General features: G+C 41.7%; 1 protein-coding gene across 50 annotated transcripts in view; it reads right to left on the bottom strand.

Moving 5' to 3' along the window:
* Positions 1-23,644, bottom strand: part of SORBS2 (sorbin and SH3 domain containing 2) — a 190,351-nt gene that overhangs the window by 7,559 nt on the left and 159,148 nt on the right. For 25 of the 50 annotated variants that reach the window (XM_074588273.1, XM_074588277.1, XM_074588287.1 and 22 more), the window contains 7 exons: positions 23,098-23,150; positions 22,228-22,415; positions 15,249-15,337; positions 12,544-12,590; positions 10,980-11,094; positions 10,742-10,870; positions 8,755-8,958 (listed from right to left, as the gene is read on the bottom strand). In XM_074588273.1, coding sequence (XP_074444374.1) covers positions 8,755-8,958; positions 10,742-10,870; positions 10,980-11,094; positions 12,544-12,590; positions 15,249-15,337; positions 22,228-22,415; positions 23,098-23,150 — 825 coding nt within the window. Of the gene's footprint in view, positions 1-1,911; positions 2,020-3,413; positions 3,609-4,631; positions 5,409-8,754; positions 8,959-10,741; positions 10,871-10,979; positions 11,095-12,543; positions 12,591-15,248; positions 15,341-22,227; positions 22,416-23,097; positions 23,151-23,644 lie in introns of all 50 variants that reach the window. The other 25 variants (XM_074588247.1, XM_074588254.1, XM_074588264.1 and 22 more) reach the window with 2 other exon arrangements.

Here is a 23,644-nt window from a genome sequence, read left to right as displayed (position 1 = left end):
CAAAGAGAGTCAGAGATGCAAGAGAACTCAACCGAGGTTAAGGATTTTTCTTGCAAACAATAAAAGTCAATGTCCTAAACAATACTACAACTGATTTAATGCTCTGGACATATACCAAGCCAGGAAGAAAGTAGGTAGGTCAGTATTATCTTCTTTTTCTGCGTAAGCTTTAACGCTTGAGAACATTTTATTAACATTTAACTACTGTACAAACAGATGACAGAAAATAATTGAGGTGAGTGAAGATTTTCAACCCTGTGTTATTGCTACAGGAAAAACTTTGATGGATTTAGAATCTGGGAAAACAGGGGTGAAGCAATCTGTGCTATGTCTGAAGAGGGAGCCCTTGGAGCTTGCTCTCTATCCAGATGCATTCCTCAGTAGTACCCCAGCTGGCATTAAGTAGCTTTCTCCGTGTTTTCTTTCCCTAAGCTCTCATTCCCACATACAGGGGCATTGGCTAGAATGGGGAACGGTGCAAGGTCTGGCTAATCGTGCCCAAGAGAGAGCACGAAATGCGTCACCCTGTGGGTAGCTCCTCTTCATTAGGATTGCTAGTTTCCAACTACGGCTCAGTTCACTATCCTGTTTCCTGGGAAAAACTGTAGGGCCTAATCCCCAAAAACATTAAAAATTGTGCAGTCAGGTCAGTGGTCCCAGTTGTACATCTGATTTCCATGCGTGATTGATATACCCCTGCGTATAATGGTTCCGTTTAGTCCTGAAGATGCCAATTAAGTGTGCGCTTTGTGCTCTTGTAGCTTTGGAATTAAAGACATAAATGCACTGAATATTGACCAATACAGTCCTCTCAATTATCAGTTACATACCATTCATTTGGAGTAACAAACAAAATTAAAATAGGGCTTAATCCCCTTTTTTATGGATCTTATTCCCAGTTGGACTTTCTTTAGGATGGTGTTGCTCCGCTACCACAAGAATCCTGGCCTTCCTATGATTGAATTCTCTCTCTTCAGTAATGAAGAAAGCACTGTCCCTCACACCTGGCAGCAAACAGAGGCCAGCCAAAAAGCCAAGACTTTGAAAAGTTACGGAAACCTGCGCACCTTAAATTAGAATTCAAATTTTAAAAAAGGGAACCACCAGAAAGATGATAACCTTAAAATCAGCAGCAACAGCCTGGAGAACAGTTCATCCCGTTAGCAGTTTTAAGAGTCGAATGTTAAGAAACCAACGCAAAGAGTGATTTAGTCCTCAACTGAAAGTAAAACATAACCCCTAAATTCTCATTCTCACAGAGTTTAGGTTGGGTGGGTTTTTTTCATAGTTCAGATCACCTTTTTGAGCGAAACACATTCAAACTCTAAACAATCTGACTTTCTGGCTAGGTAAAACTGTTACAGTCCCGTTACTGTTATACTACAGGTCTGAAGGGAAAGGCTGAAGAGGTGGCGGTGTGGAATAGCAGGGCTTGGATAAAGAGCACACGACTGAGTGAACATAATACAGCAGCAACAAAACAGTTTGAAAAGGAGGACATGGATTCCAAACCAAGAATTCAGCCTGTATACCTGCAGTGAAGTATAAATTTTTGACTCTTAGAAGCTGCTGTAATTTTAATAAACCAGAAACGCTTTGAAATGCTTTGAAATAATTTAGGAAAAAAACAGGCTAAATGTAAAGGACCGTGATCTCCTACGTGTTGTAGCACTGGAAATACGATGCAGTACTGCAGAGGTACAAGACACTAACAGATTTATAAAACAAATTTGGGCACACACAGACCTGTTGGCTTTACTCAGACATCGCACGGAAGCACAACAGGAAGAAAACACGGCGTACTGAGAGTGTTGAGACACTTGGGGAAAAGCAAAATACTGAGAGACTGGACACTGTCCTCCTTTATCTACATAAATACTGCTCTTGCACACTGGGCGCCCAGTACCGTACCCTGTGCGAATGGCTGGGACCTCGGCCAGGTGAGCTGCAGGGTCTCCTAGTCATCACTGGGCTACGAGGAGGTTTACCCAGAACAAATAGCTCTCGCTTTAAATTAGCCTAGAAAAACCACAAAAACTCCGTCAAGTGAGGGCTCAGTGATGAAGCATCGTGGGATTTTTGGTGCTTCATTCATACATGCAAACTGGACATGCTTTTCTCGATAACAAAAAAGCGGTTGCGTTACAGGTGCAAAGGACGGTACTGCTAGCGTACGGCAGTTTCACTGTCGCCACCGTACCTTTTTTCCAAGGGTTTGCTGCTCTGGCACGTGCCCTTACACATTGCAGTTAAAAGATGAATCACGCACAGCGTATGCAGTTGGAGTAAGAACGGTTATTGCAAGAGTAGCCACTGAAGTAGCTCGGTCAGTAATACAGAAACGCAATCTGAGAAATACCAACGACAAGCGTTGCAATTCCTTGCTGTTAAACAGAACGCGGCCCTTAAATTTGCATTTAGAAAACAAGTTAATACTTGATGGTAAGTACTTCAAGGAAAAAATCCTTGTTTTCTTAACATCACTATAAATCAGCTCAATATTTGTCAAAATTTGGCTCTTAAGGGGTGTGTGTGCAGCAAATGTGAATTCCCAGGGGCAGGGGTGAGTCGGAGGGAATGGGAGAGGAGGGGAGTGCTGCGATTGGAAACCTTTTCTTTGGTATTCGTGACTGTTTGCCAGTAGAATGGGGCAGGACAGAAGAACAGCCCCCTCTTAGAAGCTGAGAGGGTGAGCAGCAAAAAAAAGGATACCAAAGGAGGCCAATGTATTTTTTTGCCATAGATGTAATGATCACTTTTTCTAGGATAGTTTCTCAAACTTTTTACGTGACTTTTCCTCCTTCTCATGAGCAAACGGACTCTCAGGAAGTCAGCCCTGGAAATTGACTGGGTCTAAACTGGGGCTTGACTTTGTCCATCTAGAGCAACTTTCCAGATTTGATTTTTCTGCCACGGATCTGCAATGCCGACACAAAGTGTAGTCTTGACGAGCAAATAATCTTTGTCCGGTCCGTGACTAACAGAACTGGGATTTAGAACACAACCCTCTGCAGTGGGGCTTTGCTGTGAAATTTATGACTCTTCTCCCAGGCTTTGGATTGAGGTTGAAAACGTTTTAAAACTACAAATGTTACTTAGTTTCGGGGTACTTAAATATGATTCTGTTTCTTTCAATTAAATAGGAGTTACTGATGTCCTGGGATGGACTTGAATTTGAGTCGAAGGCTTTCTGCTTTCCTGTCACTGGTACCTCCTTAAGCTATTTCACTGTATCATCGTGGTTATGGTCTCACCTTGCGCTTTATCTGAAGAAGGCCTAATGGTCCACGTGCTGTTATTTAATATTAGTAAAGGAAACAATACCTCTGAAAAGATCGAGCTTGGGGTTAGCCTTGCAGTTATTTGATATACGTGAAGATTTGCAACAGTCCATGCTGGAGAGGTGCCGTTACCTTGAACGTTGGTGAGTCTTCCTCCTGCTGATGGAGGGGTGCAGGAAGGAGAGGAGGGGAGAGGGAAGCGGGAGACGGGGATGTTGTAGGGACAGAATGAGAAGCCGGTGCCATGGCAGAGTGAAACGGAAGAATAGAAGAAAGGTGGGGAGGAGGATCAGAGTCTCCTGATGTTCCCGCTGAATGTAGAGCTGGCTTAAATGTTTAAGAAAAATGAGAATTGTGCTATAAAACCAGCTGTGAAGGCCATAAAATGCTCAACAAGGAGTCATGTAACTAATTTTGAACAGTTAGAAATGTGATGCTGATTTTATTATGAGTCAGTCTACTTTTCTGGAAGAAAATTCTTCCCTCAGAAATCAAAACGAGTTGCCATTTGTGGCCATGGATTTCGCGTCTGTTCGTACTTTTTTTTTTTCTCCTGTGTTTTTCAGGTTAAGTAAGGGCAGAGGCAGCCTGCAAAATCTTTCTAATTAACTAGTTTTACATTTGGCCTAAACCATATTGTCCTAAGTATCTGATTTGCATGTTGGCATGTGCCAGCCAAAGCAACTGCCTGAACAGTCTGTTGAAATAAGTGCTGGACAGAAAAAATCTGTTCTAAACCCGTGCCCAGAAACCACACAAATGGTGTAGCGATATTGTGGCATTTAATGGCGAGCAGATATTTGGGATAGTCCGGTGGTGTTCTGTCCCAAAGAGGAAGTGGGGAGGGCTTTAGGGGGAAGCACTCGTTTAACTGCCAAACATAATCTGATCTGTTATTATTAGTCACATTCTGGTAACAGACTCTACTATAAATACATCCGCGGGTGAAGCGGCACATGGGAAGCGCAAACCGCGGAGTCTCTGCGGGAGGCACGTCCCTCCCTCCGAGGGCTCTGGCAGCACGTGCTCCCTGGGGCCTCTGGCTCAAAAATGTAATGGGCCAGTGAGGAAAACAGGTGACTGGCCCTTCGCATCAGAAGCCCGATGGCAGCTAACAAGGACAGAGGGGAAAGCACCAGCAGAGTCGATACACCATAGAACTTAGTGGTGTCCACAGCTGCGGCTGAGAAAGGACCATTCCCTAACACTGACAATTTTTATCCGATGCAATAGTATAAATCTGTGCCTGCGCACAACGCGAGCATGTAAATACAAGAAAAGGCGGAGAATAATTATACTGAGTAAGCTATCTGAACACAGAAGCCAGGTTTTTTTCAGAAATTAAAATACCTTATCAATAGTCGGTGAAGTGTATCCTTCAGAACATACCATGGAGTCTCCTCCACTCGCTACTGGGAATTCTAAACTGTCATCTCCCACATCCTCCTCTATATGGAGTCTTGTCAGCTCTTCCATCGAGTCTCGCGCTCCTCTGTAGAACTCTGATTCTCGAGGCTGTGACTGATCCCCTGTGTTAACTGAGAGGTCTGCAGTACACATTTCCTCTTCGTTTTCAGCAGATGCAGCTACCACACTGGAGATGGGGCCACCTTCCTGTGGCGAAGGGGTGCTACTGATAGCGCCAACATGTTCACCTTCGCCTGTAGCATCTGACAAGTCTTTAGGTTCTTCAATAACCAAAGAGTCAAGTATCACTCTCAAGTCTTTATCTTTTCCTGGTTTGGCATGGTTACCGGTATGCTTATAGACTGTGTCGTGGGATGAGACAGAGGTAGGTACAAGAAAGGACAGAGGAAGAGCTGGAGGAGAGCTGAGAGAGACCTCTGTATTTGGGCTAAAGTGATCATCCTCGACTCGCTGAAGGCTATTACCTGGGGAGATTGCTACAGACTGGGATGTTGTCAGTGCCAAAGAATTGAGCTCTTCTAAGTCACAAAGAAAAGTGTCTGGAAATGGTGGAGGAGGTAAGGTGCGCACGCTTGAAGGTGAAAAGCCAACAGTCCTTGAAAAGCCATCACTAGCGGCAGCCGGGAGAATCTTTTGATCAGTGTGAGACCAAGAGGAGGAAAGGTGTCTGGGAAGTGGGGACAGTGCTTGGGCAGGCAACTTCAAAAATAAGAAAAAGACGGGAATTTAAATAAATAAATAAGCAAGACAGAGAACTAGGATATGAGTAGAGTGGAAAAGAAAAATGTCTGTGCCATCATCTGGATTATAGGGTGTCATTTCGGTGAGCACGGGTGTCTGAAATCATTACTACGTGAATCATAACAGCAGGAAAGACATTTGAAAAATGAAACTGTATCAGGTTCTGGCTTGCGGCTTAAATGTCAAACGTTAAGACAGATCTGAATCATTACGTCCATGAAGGCGACTGCATTTGATCTGCTGAAGTTATGTTACTTATGGCGCTCTGTTAGTGAGCCTGTCACAGGTTATTAAATCATACAATTAATATTAACGTAATTTGCCCCAAACCATTACTGTTATTTTGAGAACAGCATTTTCAGAAGTACATTTCAGGTGTCATTAAGTATTTCTTTTAAACTGTAACAACTGAGGTGATTTCTAATTACCCTAACGATAATACTTCTACTTTTTCGTAGTACTTCTGAGTAAATGTTTAAGAAACATCTTTAATACATCGCATACTTTTATTAAGGCACGAGCAGCTACAGGATGCATTTTTCTTCAAAAGTAACCCTATTAATTCAAAATGACATCGACATTTGTGAAAGGTCGGCAGTCAACAATGCTTTTAAAACACTGAGAGCACAGAACACAGCGGTATACTCTGAGTACCGTTACACAATATTGATTGAAGTATCCTTCTGGTAAAAGAAACATCCTTTTGTAAGAACGAGAGACTGGCGAGTCATACGTACACAGCATCAGTAGATATCCATTGCTTCAGTAAATACTGAAAATGCATTTTTGTTACTACGAATCCTCAAAATTAAAATGGAAGGACAAATATTTTGATCTCATTGCTGGAATTATCCAGAATAATTAGGCGCGCATCTCTTTAAGTTATCTGGACTACTTTAGACTTTAAGTATTGCTCTAGAGTAGGAAAATAATTTCAAAAGGCTAAATCAATGTCGCAGAATAGGGAGGTTCATTTACTTACCTTCTGTTTGAGTCTTTTTTGAGGCAAATAGCTATATTTTACAGTTAGACAAACCTTTGTTATGGAGCCTCCTGTACCAAAGCAAACGGCACAGACTGGTACAGTGCAGTCTGCTGAAACGGAGCCAGGCTGTTAGCGGCAACGCTCAACCTCTTTCCCTCCTCTTTCCACTTGAACAAGGGCCTATAACCTGTGTTTTTAAGGTTAATAATACTGCCAGGGAGATATGGCCACTTTGAGTTTCCTGTGGCTACAGGCTGCACTAGGGCCCAAGATGGTCTAAGGCCAAGTTAAGGAGAGTAAAGCTCGCTCCTGACTTGTATTGCTTTTTTATTTTTATTGCGATCAGGCCAGAGAAGTTTAGCACAATTGCTCTAGCAACAGGGAGTGAGTCGTGCCAAAAAACTCCGAAGGAATTGGAAAAGTGGTATCAGTAATTGTAGTAAACTCCAGAACACCTTCAGGACGGCTGAAGTCCTTCTAGGTAGTCAGGAGCAAGGTGTATTCTCACCTGGTGTCGCCATTTCTGAATACGGCTGAATTCAGAAGCACGATGTCTGTTTAAGTGTGCCAGCAGAGGCTTGCTGCTTTTTTTTTTTTTTTTTTTAATTTTGACTTACGCTAGGACCCAATGACTGGAAAAGTTTCCTACGTTACAAAGAAGGCTTCTTCCGCTTCCGTCCCATCAATAACTAACTTAATAAAAGCGGCAGGACAGTTCTGTAATCTGCATGTAAACGCTCTGAAGCGTCACCTGTGCTCAACAAGGATCATAGGGGTTACACCACCAGCAGCTTTAGCTGCAGGATGCCTTAGAGACAAGTCTGCCCCATAGAAAATGGGGAGAGAGAGGCATCTCCAAATACAGAGAGACAGCTCCGTAATACGGAGCGGATAAATGCCTCGTACTCTTGACTTGCCTTCAGGAACACGTGGATTCCTGTAATAATAAGGGGTCCTGCCTTATGAATACCTCAGTCTGCGACTATAGAATTTGATGCTACTTCAATTCAACAGTTTTGTTGGAAGGGAAGAGCGAGGAGCTGGTTCTCTCTTGTGACACCTTCTGGAAAAACCAGACAAGACCTGTTCTAGCAGCTCTCCAAAACCAGCTAATACTGTTTAGCCGTAAGCAGTATTTTCAGAGGCCGCTGTTGTCTATAAATGACATCGTTTGGTAGCTGTCGCCAAAGCTGCCAATAAATGTGGAAATTATCTCGAAGTTGAAGCATCTAAATGAGCACGAGTATGCAAGTATATGAAAGTAGAAAAGGGGGCAAACCCAACAGAAACAAATAAGAGATCAATAGCGGGATAAGTTGTTTATAATTACAGACCAAACCCAGTGCCCATGCTGAAGAGATATAAACAAAGAAGGTAGAGAGGAAGACTTAGAAAAGCTTCCATCTTGAGTGTTCAAAATCATCGATAATACATCAATGCTAATCACAGTTTGCAGGCAGAAACTGTCTTAGTTTCTATCACTGCCAAAGGGGTTGTGTCCCTGCACAGGTGACTGGGAAATCTCACAGAAAATCACGAGATAAATCGGAACACAGGAATCTTTTTGCGGCAGCTTCATGTAGTGTGATTCGTGGTGGTTACATAGACTAGGAAGGAAAAGAATTCAGAACGTACGATGGACGTTTGGTGTGAAAAATTCCAACTCTAAAGGTCCGGATCCAAGCTCATTGACAATGTGGTGACATGTGCCTCGCTGCTAAATGAAACAACACTGTCACCGGTGTGATACCCCTCCAAAGAACCTCGGTGGTACCAACAGCCACCTCCTGGCGTGTGAATGGCAAAAGGAGGGAGGTTATAGCCCCAAAGCGCTCCTGAGCCATTCTCCTTTGAGAGGCGCACAACTGGTCTTGGCAAGCCGTGTCCCCACGCAAACTGCCCTCTCCTGCCCTTCGCGTGCTGGTGGGACTGCAGGCTTTTGGGGCAGCTGAGGTATGGGAATGTCTCCGCACTGCACTATGCACAGTCTGCTAGATCCATCCCTCGTGCTCGAATTCTAAGATTCTTGAACTAATTTTGTTCTGTCAGCTTGATTTTTCTGCCCACATTTTGCCTGGCCCTACTCTCAATAATGTAATAGCCAACGAAGACAAGAGCACAAATCCTGGCAGAATGTAAGACACACCCTCAGCTATTAAAATACTTTAAAAACAAGTTAGTAATGCAATTCTACCATTGCAGGTAAGAAAATGAAGTGTACTTAATGCATAAATTATGTATTATCTTATATTAACAAAAAAATTCCAAGTCCTTCTAAACCCACTGTAGGGGTGACAGCAAAGAAAAAAAAATCCTTACCTTAGTTGAACTTAAATGGTGTATTCTGTCACTAGAATAGCTTTGGGGTATCGGAGGATCAGGGTAGTCATCGAGACTTTTTGATGCATTCTTTTTGATGACTTCGACGTAGGAAACGGGGAAGATGCCTTGTCTGTTGGTTCCTGGTATTTTACCTTCGTACCAGTTCTGATCAACTCGCTTCAGAAGGATTACTCTGTCTCCCTGAAATGCATCATGAAAATGAGTTATCAGCAGATACATTGCAAGGTAATTTTTTGAATAGCAGGCATTATTTTAACACGCAGTATTATTTTCCCTGCAGTGCTGATTCCCACCAGTCTTGAGAATAGTCTCCATTTTGACATTTTTCCTCCCTTTTATAACAACCGGGTATACAACTACCATTCCAGCAAAACGGGGGGGCGCTACTCAGGGACTGCAAACGCTTTTCTTTTATCAGAGGGGAATCTCGTGTACTCTCCTGCTCTTGGTTGGGGGATTAACATTTCAACTTTTATTTGGAACATAACCTGTTCTAATTGTTGGCCAAAGTACTAGGTAACACCCCACCTGTGTAATGTGCATTAGTGACTGCTATGCCCAGTTCCCTGAAAAGTGATAAAAGTTAAACAATGAAATCCATACAAGTACTTTGTTATCAGTAAAACTGGAGTTAAGTGGAGGTAGAAAGTGATAAAATGAGCTAATGGGAAAGATGAGAGAAAGAAGTGCTTTTCCTGTGCAGAAACGACGGGCAGTGGCTCACTCGCTGTTTTTAGAGAGCTTAGCAACTGAAATGGAAAACATCAACTTTCTTTTCAAACTTTTCTCTGTAGTGCAACTTCACGAGCGACCCCCTCCTTTGTTTTACCTGATGTGCTTTTTACTGTGTGCGTATTTGTAACAAATCCTTCCCTATTAGTTTTGCCTTCTCTTGGGTTTCTGCAGTTTTGTTTCTGTAGTTGGTTTGTGACGTACCCTCAAATTAACTTCAGTGGGATGGAACAAAAGCAAACCAGTGCAAATTAACTTTTAAAAACAAACCCAACCTGGGCTGTCGAGGTTATGACAACCACAATAAGCATAAAAGAGAATTAAAAAAAAAAAATAAATCTTCAAACTACCCCCAACCCCCGATTTTTTTTGATGTTTACCAATCTCAAATGAGTGGAAAAACACCCATTATCTTCAGTGATGCTGGATTAGGCTTTAGGCCAGCATCAAATAAATATCCTTAATCTTATTTCAAAAGAAAAATAAACCACTGAAATAATTGTATGAACTCTAATTCTTAAAAAAAAAAAAAAAAAAGAAAAATAAGAGGTAGAATTTTCCAGGGGATAAAAAGTACATGCTACTTACAACTAAGCGTATAACACCTGCAACAATAATGTTTCTCTACATCTGTAATGTTCCAGTGTCTCACCAACCTCGGAAATTAAACATTTATTTTGCTCATGGGCTATAAAGCATAACCATCAGGATGCGCACAGAAAAGAGGAGAGAGTATTACAAAAAGCGGATTGTTGTAAAGTGAAATATTTGCAGGAACTGGCGCATTCACAGAAACATCTCTGAGCTTTTTCTTGCCCCCTGTATTTTCTGTGTTCTTCTATTCCTTCTAGATTAAAACCCTTACCGTGATAACTGTCACATCAAGAAATAATTTCTCGTTTTTCACTTCGATTGTCCATTCCTTTTTTAAATAAAAAAGGAATGGACAATCGAAGTGAAAAACGAGAAATTGAGGTGGGCAGGTAGTTGTTTGCGTATGCTAACCTGCTCCGAGCCAGTTTATGTGCACAACATATTTAAATTATTTGCAGGCAGCTGTGAGAGCAGACTGCAAGCCAACAGCCGGTACGTCAGTAGCTTCCTACCACGACTTTGCTTTGCGCGTAGCCAACGCTGAATGCGGCGTGCACCGGAGCACAGTATTTACCTATGTATTAATTCTGCGTAGTGGTAGACACTGTAACAGTATTTCGATGAAGATAAACTGTACCTTTCTAAGCGACAACTCCACATTTGTGTCTGCACTGAAATTATATTTGGCAACGGCTTCTCCAATCTCTCCGATCTGTGCGGGGGGAGGCGGCCTGGCAGGCTGTGCTTTTTCTGGGGGAGAAAGTTTCTAAGGAAAAAGAAGAAAAAAAAAAAAAACCCTCAGATTTTCATCATTCCCCTGCAGTTTGTGGACCTATTACCCAAAGTAATTCAAGGAATTAAAACAGAGAACAAACCTCGACATAAGAAATTGGGAATATTCCAACTCTTCCGTGGTGCTCGCCCTCATACCAGTTTTGATCAATTTTCCTGAGGATATAGATAGTATCTCCTTTCTTAAAGGACAGCTCTCTGTAATAAATTTATTTAGATCAGATGTTTACAGCTTTACATTTAACTCTCCTAACTGCACAGTTTCTGAGATCTTTACAGTTTTACAGAACTGAAACGGAATGTAGCAACCAAACATTAGAAGGAGAGGTGTCACAGCTATGGTACATTTACTGCTTGATTTTACCATATAAAATGAAATTATTCACATTTATGAATCCCAGGTACTACCTGTAAGTTATATGGGTCCGTTTTACACTGTGATTCCAAGGCAGTATTGCTAGTTATTACCAGAACACTTAGTACAGCGTATGCACGCGAGTATGATGTCTTTTGGATGGCCTGTTTAGGTGATGCTTTTAGGACAGGCATCTGAGGGGTATTTGGTGCTCTTTAGGAAATCGGTAGGGAAAACTGTAGAATATATCCCCCTCCCACGTCTCTATGGCCTATTGCTACCTGTTTGCAGCAGCACAGCTTGGCGTGCTTCTGCTCTCTGCAATTTTTTATCAAGACAGCTGTTCAGAAGCATGACGAACGCAGGATTACATTCTCACCGTTTCTGATACTCAGGGCCTGTGATGCGCTTCATGGTGGATACCAAAAAAGGGAATTATACAAATCATAGAAGAGTTGGGGTTGGAAGGGACCTTTACAGATGAGCAGGGACATCTTCAACTAGACCAGGTTGCTCAGAGCCCCGTCCAACCTGACCTTGAATGTTTCCAGGGATGGGGCATCGACCACCTCTCTGGGCAACCTGGGCCAGTGTCTCACCACCCTCAGCGTAAAGGATTTCTTCCTAAAATCTAGTCTAAATCTTCCCTCTTTTAGCGTAAAGCTATCACCCCTTGTCTTATCGCAACAGGCCCTGCTAAAAAATTTGTCCCCATCTTTCCTGTGGGCCTCCTTTAGTACTGAAAGGCCGCAATAAGGTCTCCCCGGAGCCTTCTCTTCTCCAGGCTGAACCCCCCCAGCTCTCTCAGCCTGTCCTCCCAGCAGAGGGGCTCCAGCCCTCCCAGCATCTCCAGGGCCTCCTCTGGCCCCGCTCCAACAGCTCCGTGTCCTTGTGCTGAGGGTTCCCGAGCTGCACTGAAGCATTATAGAGAAATTTGATAAGCACTCGATCGGCACTGTACCTTGTCTAACCTAAATACAATTCACTACAAACAAAGAGCGTTCCGTGGGTGACCCTCAGGACCTGTGCTCTAGGAAGGCTGAAGATGCACAGCCATTCATCTGTTCAAGCAAATGCAATGGAGAATATAATAATTTAAGACATTTTTATAACAAAATAACTTCTCACACAGTTTGCTAATGCAGAGACTACCGTGACAGCAAGCGGGGTCCTCTGCTTCCACGGCATTTGCTTTTGAAACTGGCTCGAACGGCAGTTAGCTGCCACCAGTGCTAGAAGGAGGAGTTTTCTGGAATTATGAAGTCTTAAATGAACAAAAGTCCGGTACTTACTTAGAAGTCTGAGCTTTAAAGTCATACACAGCTCTAGCTGGCAGTTTCTGAAAAACAGGCAAAGTGATCAATACGGTCAGGTAGCATTACTGTACGGTAAACATGTTTCAGCTTTTAAAAAGGTGACCAGGATCCAAAAAAAGGAAAAAAGGACACGTGCCTTACCGTGGTTCTTGCAGTAACAGGCAACTAAATACACAGCTTCCTTTTTTAAGTTAGGTGTTTGGGACTTAGTGTTTTAAAAATAGAAATAGCAGCTAAATTTTACTACAGACTGCTTTGCAATTTTATGTTTAAGAGAAATATAAAAGTAAAAAAAAAAAAGTTAACTAAATGCCAATTTGACTTGTAGGCAACTAGATCTCTAGGTACAAGGGAAATTCACATCCTTAATATCCTCTAATACTTTAGATGCCTCTGTTAAACTTGATACCTTTAGGCTAATTTCACCTGCAAGTACTGCATCGCATTTTATATATGTATATATAAAGGGAAAATTACTCTTGAGAGCTGGAAAACGTTGGGAATATTTTAAATTTCTATAATCACATTCCTAGTTTTAAGAAAGTCTGAGAAACACAGGACTGGAAGTGACCTCCCGAGTCATCTGTGCAGCTCCTGTGCGATCACAGGCAATCACAGCGTATCATTCCTTGCATGTATTTATCAAGTTCTATCACCAAGTATGGGTAAGCTCAGGATTGTTTAACAAATACAAGTGTGAGCCATCCCTAGCTCTCCTCACCTGCCTGGCTGACACCTGTGCTTTCACTGTTTTCAAAGCTGTGCTGAAATCACAAACTGCGACGTGACCCGAGAGCCTCCCTCGTCTCGTCTCTGCCGCGGACGGATAAACCAGCGCCAGGTACTTCAGAGGAAGGTGCAAGAAGTGATGAGCAGCATTATGCGAGGATATTTGGTAAAGTGATTTAGTCTTTCTCTGCAAGTACTTGCACAGATGAGATACTGCTACATTTTTAAAAATCTCTCAGATATACTGGTGACTAAAATGAGCTGATTAGGGTAATTCTGAGAGATACTGCTTGTAATGATGTCAGGGTGCTCATCTTTGCATAAGAGGAATAAGAAGGGACTCTTGTAACGTCTGCATTTTACCTTTCTTCCAGGCCAGATGTTCTCGACTGGGTTCTCTCCCTTCTTGTCATCTAAAGGCTAGCAAATTCAGCATACCTACAGCACTGCCTTTGCTATGATAAAAAGGTCCCCCAAATTATTACAGGGATCCTGTCAACTTGCACTTTGCAATACTAATACGATTTTCCATTACAGGTCTTGAAATACCATGGCCTAAATATAAAAGCATTTTTCTGTTCTTTGCTGCTGTTAAAAATAGCATTGTAGCCAGGAGGGGATATTCGTATCATCGACCGTAGCTAAGCCCTTTTCACTCTTTCCTGATTTTGGCACAGCTGGTGCTGTAACTACTAAAGCAAATAATAGAAGAAGGGGGATAATACTAAAAAAACAGTGGAGCTGCTAAAATACAAAATACTTTGAAATGTACAAAACATGCTGGAAATAGAGAAGCCTTTCTTCTTTCATCTTTTTAAATGACAGCAGTCTTAAGAATGGTTTGTAGCATTAAGGATTTTACGTATTTTCAAATCGAAAGATGACTTTCCATGTCACAGAATTCTTTAAAAGGAAGACACGATATGGCTCCTGGAAGTTTTTTAACCTTTATTTTGTAATGAGCAGCCTGATTTTGCAGTCAGACTCTTGACCGAATGGCAGCAATATAACCATGCCAGTGGGGTGTAAGTGGATCTGAATTCAGATCCCGTAACCAGGTCTAACCCGCACCACCACTGAACAAGGCAGATGGCCCAGAGCAAAAACTTAAATATTAGCAATTACAATATGGTACTCTCTTATGCTGCCGTTATTTTGTGCAATATTTTAATAAAAATGAATGGAAAACGTTAACAACCTATGGTCTGTAGATGTTGGTTAATATAAACGTACTGACTTTGTGATGGAGTAAATGCCCTGAAGCCTGTTTGGAGAGCATTTATAGTTCTAGATCTAGAAATATTCTTAAGGTACTGAATGACACACTCCATTTTTTGGGGTATTCTTTTCAGTGATACTTTGTGTTGCTTATTAAAGGTTGTATGCCTGCTTCCATTTCCTCTTCCAAAGCATTAATATAAGTAATCAGCATACACTTACCACCACCAGCTGTTACAGAAATGAGAGATTGCTTTTACGATAGTGGTTTTGTCTGACACACGGCAGTGTTTTTGCTTCTTCTGAACAAAAATAATGGTGAAATACAGATGTTCTTTGAATCAGTTTTGAAATGACTGAGGCAGTTTCTTTGTGTAACGCTCAGGTTCTCAAAAGAACCTTTCCCTGGTCACATCTCTTCTCCTCTGTCCCAAACACCCACCCCGGTCAACTTTGGCAGAGTCTGTCAATGAGTAGCAAACTTACGCTCACATCTACTTAAACATAAATAGATGTAGCTTATCTTACAAAGCTTGAAATTCTTTTAATTTCTTGTTGAACCAATCTGCTTAATGGAAAAGAAGGATGCTGTCCCATCTGATGATATGATGATAAATAACTGTTCCTTTGGTCTGTATCATTACAGTGTCTTAAAACCAACACAAATCTTGTCTCAGATTTGTTACTCATTTTCCGTATGGATATTGCTGCATTATTGAGTGTTGTTTCACTACCTCTTTCTCTGTAGTTCCTCTTCTCTCCCTTGGAGTACATCGTCCCACATCAGTGAAAGCAGAAGAATAGCTTCCAGGAGACTCCTGGTCTACTGAAAACAGAAATTATGTGAAACTATGGTAAATTAAACCAAACCATTCCAATCTGTGATGGTGCTTGGTTTCATTTAGGGGGATGGAGAGGTATTGAAATCTATAATTTTACTTTTAATAGAAAGAAAAGCACATGATATGATGACTAAAGTGCACCTTTAAAGAAAAAGAAGATACTGATCTCAAGCAAAGGCAAAGGCTGTCCGCTGAGCCGCAGCAGAAGAATATATGACAAAGGATCGAGAGAGCAAAACTACGCCTCTCTGTACGAAGGGGCGCAACCCTACTGGACCAAATGGAAGATGTGACAGCAGTACCGGGACTTCATCAGGGTGCAAGAAACTGTTTCGGAATGCCAACAACGTAAACACATAATTATGTGCACAAAACGTGATTAAAGCATGCTTCAATGAGAAAATAATGAGCAAAAACTGTTTCCTCCTAAGTGATCTAAGATGCATTTCTACTTTACCACGGGCACTTGTTAGGCAGCACAAGGGAATTTAAAAGGCTGTTATTTCATAAAACCAACTCTGTTTTAAGAGATGGAGTACAAATCATTATTCACCAATCTATGTGGCAGATTTTTCTCTAAAGCAGAGTTTACCAATGTTTATTACAGGCTGGTGAATACATCTTTTCATGTTTTAATAAAAATAAAATCCAAATCTTACACTCTTTATAGCTCTGCAAGTTGCCAATGTGAAATGAAAATATAACGGAATCATTTCAGACCAGAGGATGAAATGAACTGCCTCTTGACTTCCCAGATTTCCTATTTTACTATTATTTATTATTTTATCACTGCCACAGTGATACCTGCTAGTGGAGCCATATGACATTATAGCAGCCTTCCAGTACCTGAAGGGGGCCTACAAGAAAGCTGGGGAGGGGCTGTTTGCAAGGGCATGTAGCGATAGGACGAGGGGCAACGGTTTAAACTAGAGCAGGGCAGGTTTAGATTAGACATTAGGAAGAAGTTCTTTACACTGAGGGTGGTGAGACACTGGCCCAGGTTGCCCAGAGAGGTGGTGGAGGCCCCATCCCTGGAGACATTCAAGGCCAGGCTGGATGAGGCTCTGAGCAACCTGATCTAGTTGAAGATGTCCCTGCTGACTGCACGGGGTTGGACCAGATGGCCTTTAGAGGTCCCTTCCAACCCAACACATTCTATGACATGCATGTCTTCCTTTGACTTCATTCTCACAATGTGTTCTTACCAAGCCCATACACTCCTAAAGAAGAACAAAGTGGGAAAAAGGATATAAAAGATTGGCAGCGGGCTGCTGGCTAAGCCACAAAAATTTAAGGCTATTGCTAAATACAGTGGAGGCAAAAACCCTTGGGGTCTCTGTGTGGATGGTGCTGTAAGAGACACAGACAGAGCCAACAAAACATGAAACTTCATTAGAAGTAGAGCTCAGCCATGACTGTTGCTGATGGAAGTCAATGGAATATTCCGCTGTACTAACTCTCCACGCTACTCTAAGGATATCGATGTTGACAGAACGTACCATTTTGCTCATGCCAGACTCCTTCATAGCTGCAGAAGCTATTAGGGATCCACGTTTACTCTGCATCGTGGATTTACTTATTTTCAAGGACTGGAAAATTCTCATTTAGCAACTGTGGTACGTGACCAGCACAATTTCCAACAACTTCGGTCTCATTGTGTAGTGCTGCCTGACAGAGTTAATCATGATCAGGCCTCAAGTACGGCTAATTAAATTCTGAACTGTGTTTAATAGCTGTTTTTTACCAAATTCTCTGTGCTCAATGTCTATTTTAACTAGTTAAGAAGAGACGGTAACAGCTTCAATTCTGATGTGCTGCTGAGGGACACGGTTTAGTGGTAACTTGGCAGTGCTTGGTTAACAGTTGGACTTGATGATCTTAAAGGTCTTTTCCAATCAAAACGATGCTACAATTCTTGAAATACCTATTTACTAGTGTGGCACTTGCGAAAGTTACAGGAAAAGTTATGAGATTAAAGATAAGTAAGATGAGTCTGATCAAATATTTTCTCTTACATCCAGTTGTGATTTCAATAACAGCTTTTTAATGTCATTAAATTCTCAAAGATGCTCTGTCAGAGGACCCTATGTCTAGAGGCAGAATTCTTTAGCACAGAAATGTTGCCATTTAAAAAGAGAAATAAATGACAGGCTTGCCAAAGACATTAATCTAAATCATCTGGGATACACCTTTGTGCACTCCTGCTATGAATCTAGTTTCCTTCTTTTAATATTGCAAGATTAAACTTTAAAAACATTTTAAGCTCAAGCAATTTCTTTTAGCAAAAGAGAAGCAGAGCAATGAACTCAAAGCAGTAACTTTACAACCAGATCACTGTCAAGACAGACTTCTTTAAAACTTATATTCACCCCGACAGTTCCAGTCAATTCTTGATTATCGAGAATTTCCCCTCTAAAAGGATAGAATATTTCTCAAAGCTTCATAGATATATGAACATTCTATGAGAAGAACTAGTTTTGCTGCCACAGAAATTGGAAATTGTATTGTTTGAACAGTGGAAATGGAAACTTCCTAGAATGACTGTAGGGTCTATTCACAAAAAATAATACAAAGCGGTGGAATTAGTGTATTTTCATAAGAAAGCAGAATCAGCTTTCTACGATACTGGCAGAATTAACAGCATTTTTATCGCTTACATGTAACAAAACTATACAGTACAACACGTTTTAGATGAGGATATTTTTTTTTCCCAAAATAATAAAGGAAAGGCTATCTCCGTATCATTTTCTGTTTGACCAGCGTCTTATGACACATGCGTTCACTTTCTGCAAGGTCTTTTTCTTGGAGAAAAAACCCACATTGGTTAATTTAATAACACCATCGTCATTTGTAGCACTAATAATCTCTTAGGTGAAATCCACCGTTGCTCCAGCTGTCCAGATTACTGTTTTTTGTGAATAGACGGCAAATTCATCTATCCATATCACCTACGTAAAAATGACATCCTTCATTAAGGCTTTTGTGGGATGAAAGCTTCTTCTAGACGACACAAATAAAAATGGAATGAGAAAGGGTGGGAAATACAGGGAGCAAAGGTTGGATAAGTAAATCACAAGGACAGAGGAAGAAAGTTAATCCACCTTGGAAACACAGTGCACTATCATTGTTGTTAGTTGCGTCCATGTCTGGAAAAGAGGCACTAAGAGGTAATCTTCCACAATCGTTCTGGTACAGTGGGCAATGGATAGCACCATCTTGGGGCAGTGGATGAAAAGGCTGGTGCATGGGACTCTTTTTCAGAGCTTTGAGAGATGAATTCCGTTCTGGAATGTCTGGAAGCAGCTCGGTAATAAGTCTGTGTAATATACTGTTGTCGGGCAGGCTTCCCCTTCTTTTTTCAGCTTTAATTTGGTCACAGATGTCTTTAAGTGCAGAATCGAGTGCTTCAAATACAGACGACTTGCATTTTTTCTTTTCAGTTTGTTTTTTAGGAGCTGCGCTTTTTTTCCTCCGGAAAGGCACTGGGCTGACTAGGAATGCTATCTTAGAGAGGCCAGACTCTGCTTCCTGTCTCCTGGGATCTTCAGTGGTTTCTTGTTTAGCCCTTTCATGTTTGAGCATGGTGGTGAAGCGGGTGTAGGATGCTGGGCATCGCCCTTTGCAGGAGCTGATGAGATGCCGGTGGTGGTGGTGGTGGTGGTGATGGTGATGGCCTGATCCATAAAAGCTTTCGGATGATGTGAAGGAAAAGTGGTCGAAGTCACTTTCACTACAAAAGGATGAACCCTCTATCTGGATAAAGTCACTGAGGTCAGAAACCACTCCATCTTGATCACTGTCGGAAAAATCCATATGCGATCGTTGTGGCTCATCACTGGTCACTTCAATATGAATTGGCACCAGGGTTTTAGACTTGTAGCTCCGTTGTACCTGAGAGGGATGTCTGACTGGATTTTCTTCTTCCAGCAAGGATTCAATAGAAAATCGCCTCTTTGGACATAAGCCGTTTTTAGGAGGCTCTAGTGTAACGGTTGACAACATTTCATCACCCAGGTTCGGCATTGATTTTGACTTCTGAATTAACTTTTCAAATTCAGATATTCTGGTTGGTACCATGTCTCTAGGCACCTCTTCAGTAGAAGACTCTCTCCAGCCTTGAAGAATACCTTTGTGCTGTTCTTTTTCGTACTGCAGGATTCTGGACTTCACAGAACAAATCACCTCAGAATTCATCAAGTCCTTGCGATTGATGCGGTGCATCTTTTTGTACATTTTTAGGAAACCTGGGGCATCGTGTGCAGATCTGTGACGAACTCTCGGCCTGCTAATACCACCACGGCCCTCAGGAACATATGGGGAGGTCCAGTTCATTGAGCAAACTTCTTTGGAGTCCTCCTCACATAACAGAGAGCCCATGCTTTCAGACTTGGCCTGCGCATCGGGGAAGCCATCCCGGTCATCTGTTAACAGATCATCACAGCTACGAGATTTCCTCTTTGGAGAAGCGGTTTCTTCTGTGCTGCTCCAGACTTCTGCATTTTGACGAGTCATTTGCCAGCCATTCTTGTAGTTGATGGCCCTTCTTGAATCGTTTGGAACAGCTAAATGTTGCCTGTAAGTGCTACAGTAATCTAATTCATTTGAGGTGTTGTGGTTGTGCACTGAATAACTTAAAAGGGATGGATATACTTTGCTAATGTCCCCACCTTTATAATCCATAGAGCAGCATGGTAAAAAAGAGACATTGCCAGAAATTAAAAGATTCAGAAAGTTGGAATTAACATCAGTAATAGAAAGACTAGAAAAGAGACAGCAATTAATGCATCGAGCAGCTTAGGTCAGTACACAGGTTGCTACAGCCTGGGGCAGCAGAGCTAATCATTAAGTTTTTTCCAGCTGTAAAAATGTACTCACGATAATTTGAACATCAAAAAGATTTTTTTTATGAATTATGGAGATTTTACCCCCTCCGCAACCCCCCTGGCCAAAGCAATGCAAGAAAACAAGCATTAATATTGATTTTGAAGCAGGTCAAACAGACAATAAAAGCTGCAAAGGATTTAAAGATGAAGCCAAACAACAAATCCAGACCTCAGTCAAATGTTGACTTTTCCACCTGTGCATTCTGAAAGAAGCTGCTCAGAATTTTTGAGCTGAGTAATGCTCAGAGAGATCACAGCAACTGCATATTCTAAGATAATTAAGATAAAGATAAATCTTTATATAAGATCGAATGGGAACTTGTTCCCAGTTGTTGATAGGTGGCACAGGGAGCCCGCTCTTTCCCCGTGTGGTAGCCCTGAAGGGAGTGGTGGTGTCTGCAGCTTACGGAGGGCAGAACAAGGTGGCTGAGGAACCGCTACACGGGTTTAAAGGAAGATGTATCAGTTCACTCAGCCTAACCAGCACGTAGAAGAAACATGCTGACTTCCGTAGCTTGACTTCCATAACAAAGCCTGAGTTTTCAAGCAAGCCTTAAGACATATTTTTATGGGCCTGCCAGATCTAGAAGTCACTATGAGACTAATTTGGAACTTTGGTCTCATACTTGCACTGAACTTTCAAAAACGGTCTCAAGTGGCAACATTCAGTTCAGGACGCATGCTTCAAACAGCTCAATCTGCGTTCTAGAAAAACAACCTGAATCTGGATCAGAAACTGAAACACTTGAGTTCAAAATCCACACTGATCAAAGAGGTTGTAAGGTGTTGCTTCTTTAACAAAATGGTTAATTCCAAGAACAATTAACATTCTAGTAGGTTTCATAATGCTGGGAGAGGACAGAGTGACACAGCTAGGTCACCTTCCAAAAGTTAATTAGCTGTGTTAGGTGTTCTTATGGGAAGGATTTTCAAAGAGAGGAAGTGTTTAAGTCATGGTAAGTGCTCATTATCGGTGGTGTAGTCAAAGGTAAATGCGGGTAAATGGAATTTACCAACTTTTCAGTGCCTGGCCTGGTCACACCACATGAATGAGTTTACCCGCTGTTTAAATTACCCCTATAATACTGGATTTAAAATACATTTGCTTTTCCATCACTTCACTCTCAATATTCCTCACTGCTTTTCTTTTTATGACACATTCTATTGCAGGCTGGATATTACGTTCTTTTCAGTGGGAATTGTCTTTTACAAAGGTTTGTAAAGTCCCTAATAGAGCGACAGGCCGATTAGAAAGTGTAGCTCAAAATACAGCCATTAAATGAATAATGATAACTTAAACAGAAGGAGACATACTGTATACGGTATTGCTCTGTATATTACTTCCATCACATGTTTTAGTCTTGGTAAAAAGACCCACTGAAAACTCCAAACCCAAACCAACAGTCGATTCAATGATCTCTTTTCTGGAGAGACATGGAGAACAGCAATGGAACGGCAAGTGACTTGGAAAAAGAAGGCAATTAGATTGTATATGCTGTACTAGATACTTCAAGGATTTACAAAATCAAAAATCAGACTATGGATGTTGCTTGATGAAATCTGGTCCTGGTAACTGACAAGGTCTAAGATATCAGCTATGGATTTGAAAGGTCTGCTAGTCTGGAAACGCATCTTTAATCTTAATGCTATTTGTCTTGATTTACTTTCTGTAATAATCTAGTAAGAGAGTAGTAGAGTTAGAACTTTATGGGTTTTATATACTCTGGTACAAATCATAGTCTTAATTTAGTCAATTTTGTGTTGTTAGAATAAGCAGTTGAAACTGGAAAATCTTTGTTGCAAATCCAGCTTTTCAGCTTCAAATGACACGTGGAAGAACAAATGAGTTATCTGTTCAACAAGCCGTTGCTTCATAGAGTGAATCTCCCAGTGAAGCGCACTGAGCAACAGCGCGCAGTTGTGTTTAATATCAAGGTTTTGTAAAAAAACCCGTCGTCTTCTTGCTAAGGAATATGCTCTCCTCTTACCTTTTGCTCTTGATGGAGAAGAAGGAGACGAGCTAGTTAAAGGCTTTCTAAGGGTGGAATACGGGCCTTGCACATCTGCGCGGCCCAGGGTAGGTCTGCTGGCGTTCTGATCGCTGTGCGCCCTCTGATGACTTACAGCAGGTTCCGACTTCCTTCTTTTTCGGTAGTCGCTCGCCGTACTCGCAGAACTACAGAAATAAACAGTATTAGCGGCAGTCTAATTCTGAGACCATAATTCAGGAATTTAAAAAGTAAGCTCATAATTCTATCAGCAGTTTATAGATTAAACAATGCCAGAACAAATACATCAAAACATGTAAAGGGGAGAAGTGCTGGTCTGAGACATCTCACAGGATATTTCACAGGAAAAAAGATGAATTTCTTCTTCACCTGATTGTTTTACAGTTTTATACAAAACTGCTGTGTCATTTGCCTGATGCATTATTTGAAATAAATGCATCAAATTTTTTTTAGACTGGGTTTTTGGTACTAGAAGTTGAGCACAAAGATAGGCAAAAGACAGAGGGCGAGAACGGATGAGGCAGCACGCTCGGGGAAACGGCAGGCAGCGAGGCTGAACGACAGATTGCTGCTGTTGAGGCAGCAGCTGAGGGACGTTAGCGGGAAGACCCAGAATATGGCACGGCTTATTTTGGATGTAAACAGTAAGTCCTTGTCAAACGAAAGCAAGGTTTACACTTCGGTACCAAAACACGAACACCCTCTCCGTGCATCTCTCTATTTTCTCGGTGGCTGACAAGGTGAATGTCAAAATCTGACTCTCCGCCACATCGGCTGGCTTCGGGTCACAAAGGAAACCCTCCGGCTGCACAACCTGCGTCTGCTGAAATCACAAATCGTATCTCTTACCTAGAGGGCCTGTCCAGGCCTCTGTCTGTTGAATAGTGATGATACAAGGAAGTCTGTGAAAACAAATACACGCATCTGTTACAAGTCTGTATCTGAAACGGGGGTGACAATTCTGCTCATCGTGTTTGATGATGCTTTGTTACTCTGTGACAAGTCCTATAAAACCAGACGAGGATGATTAACACCCTGGGCGCTCCAGCACAGACACTGCAATATTTCATGAGAACAGTTACGCAGTTTTTATAAAGCATCACTAGGTTTCGTTTCATATTCTACTTCAATAATGGTTTTTTCTTTTGAAGCGCTACTAAATACGATCCAAAGTCACGCTTCTCTATCTGCTTTTCAAAAACAGATACAGAACGGCTGAAATGAACTTTTACTGCAAAAATATAAAAATCTAAAACCAATTCCTATATGCGCAAGTGAGGTCTGCAGCGCTGCTCCTCCCTCCCAATTACTCACCAAAATCCCACAATCGGTTATAGCCAGAAACTTTTGTAAATCCCATGATGTTTGTGGCCAGGTGTTGACCACCTCCTGTTCC

Source organism: Larus michahellis, chromosome 5, assembly GCF_964199755.1.
Source record: "Larus michahellis chromosome 5, bLarMic1.1, whole genome shotgun sequence".
NCBI lineage: Eukaryota > Metazoa > Chordata > Aves > Charadriiformes > Laridae > Larus > Larus michahellis.
Note: the sequence above shows the minus strand (reverse complement) of the source record. Positions and strands in the feature narration are given on the sequence as shown.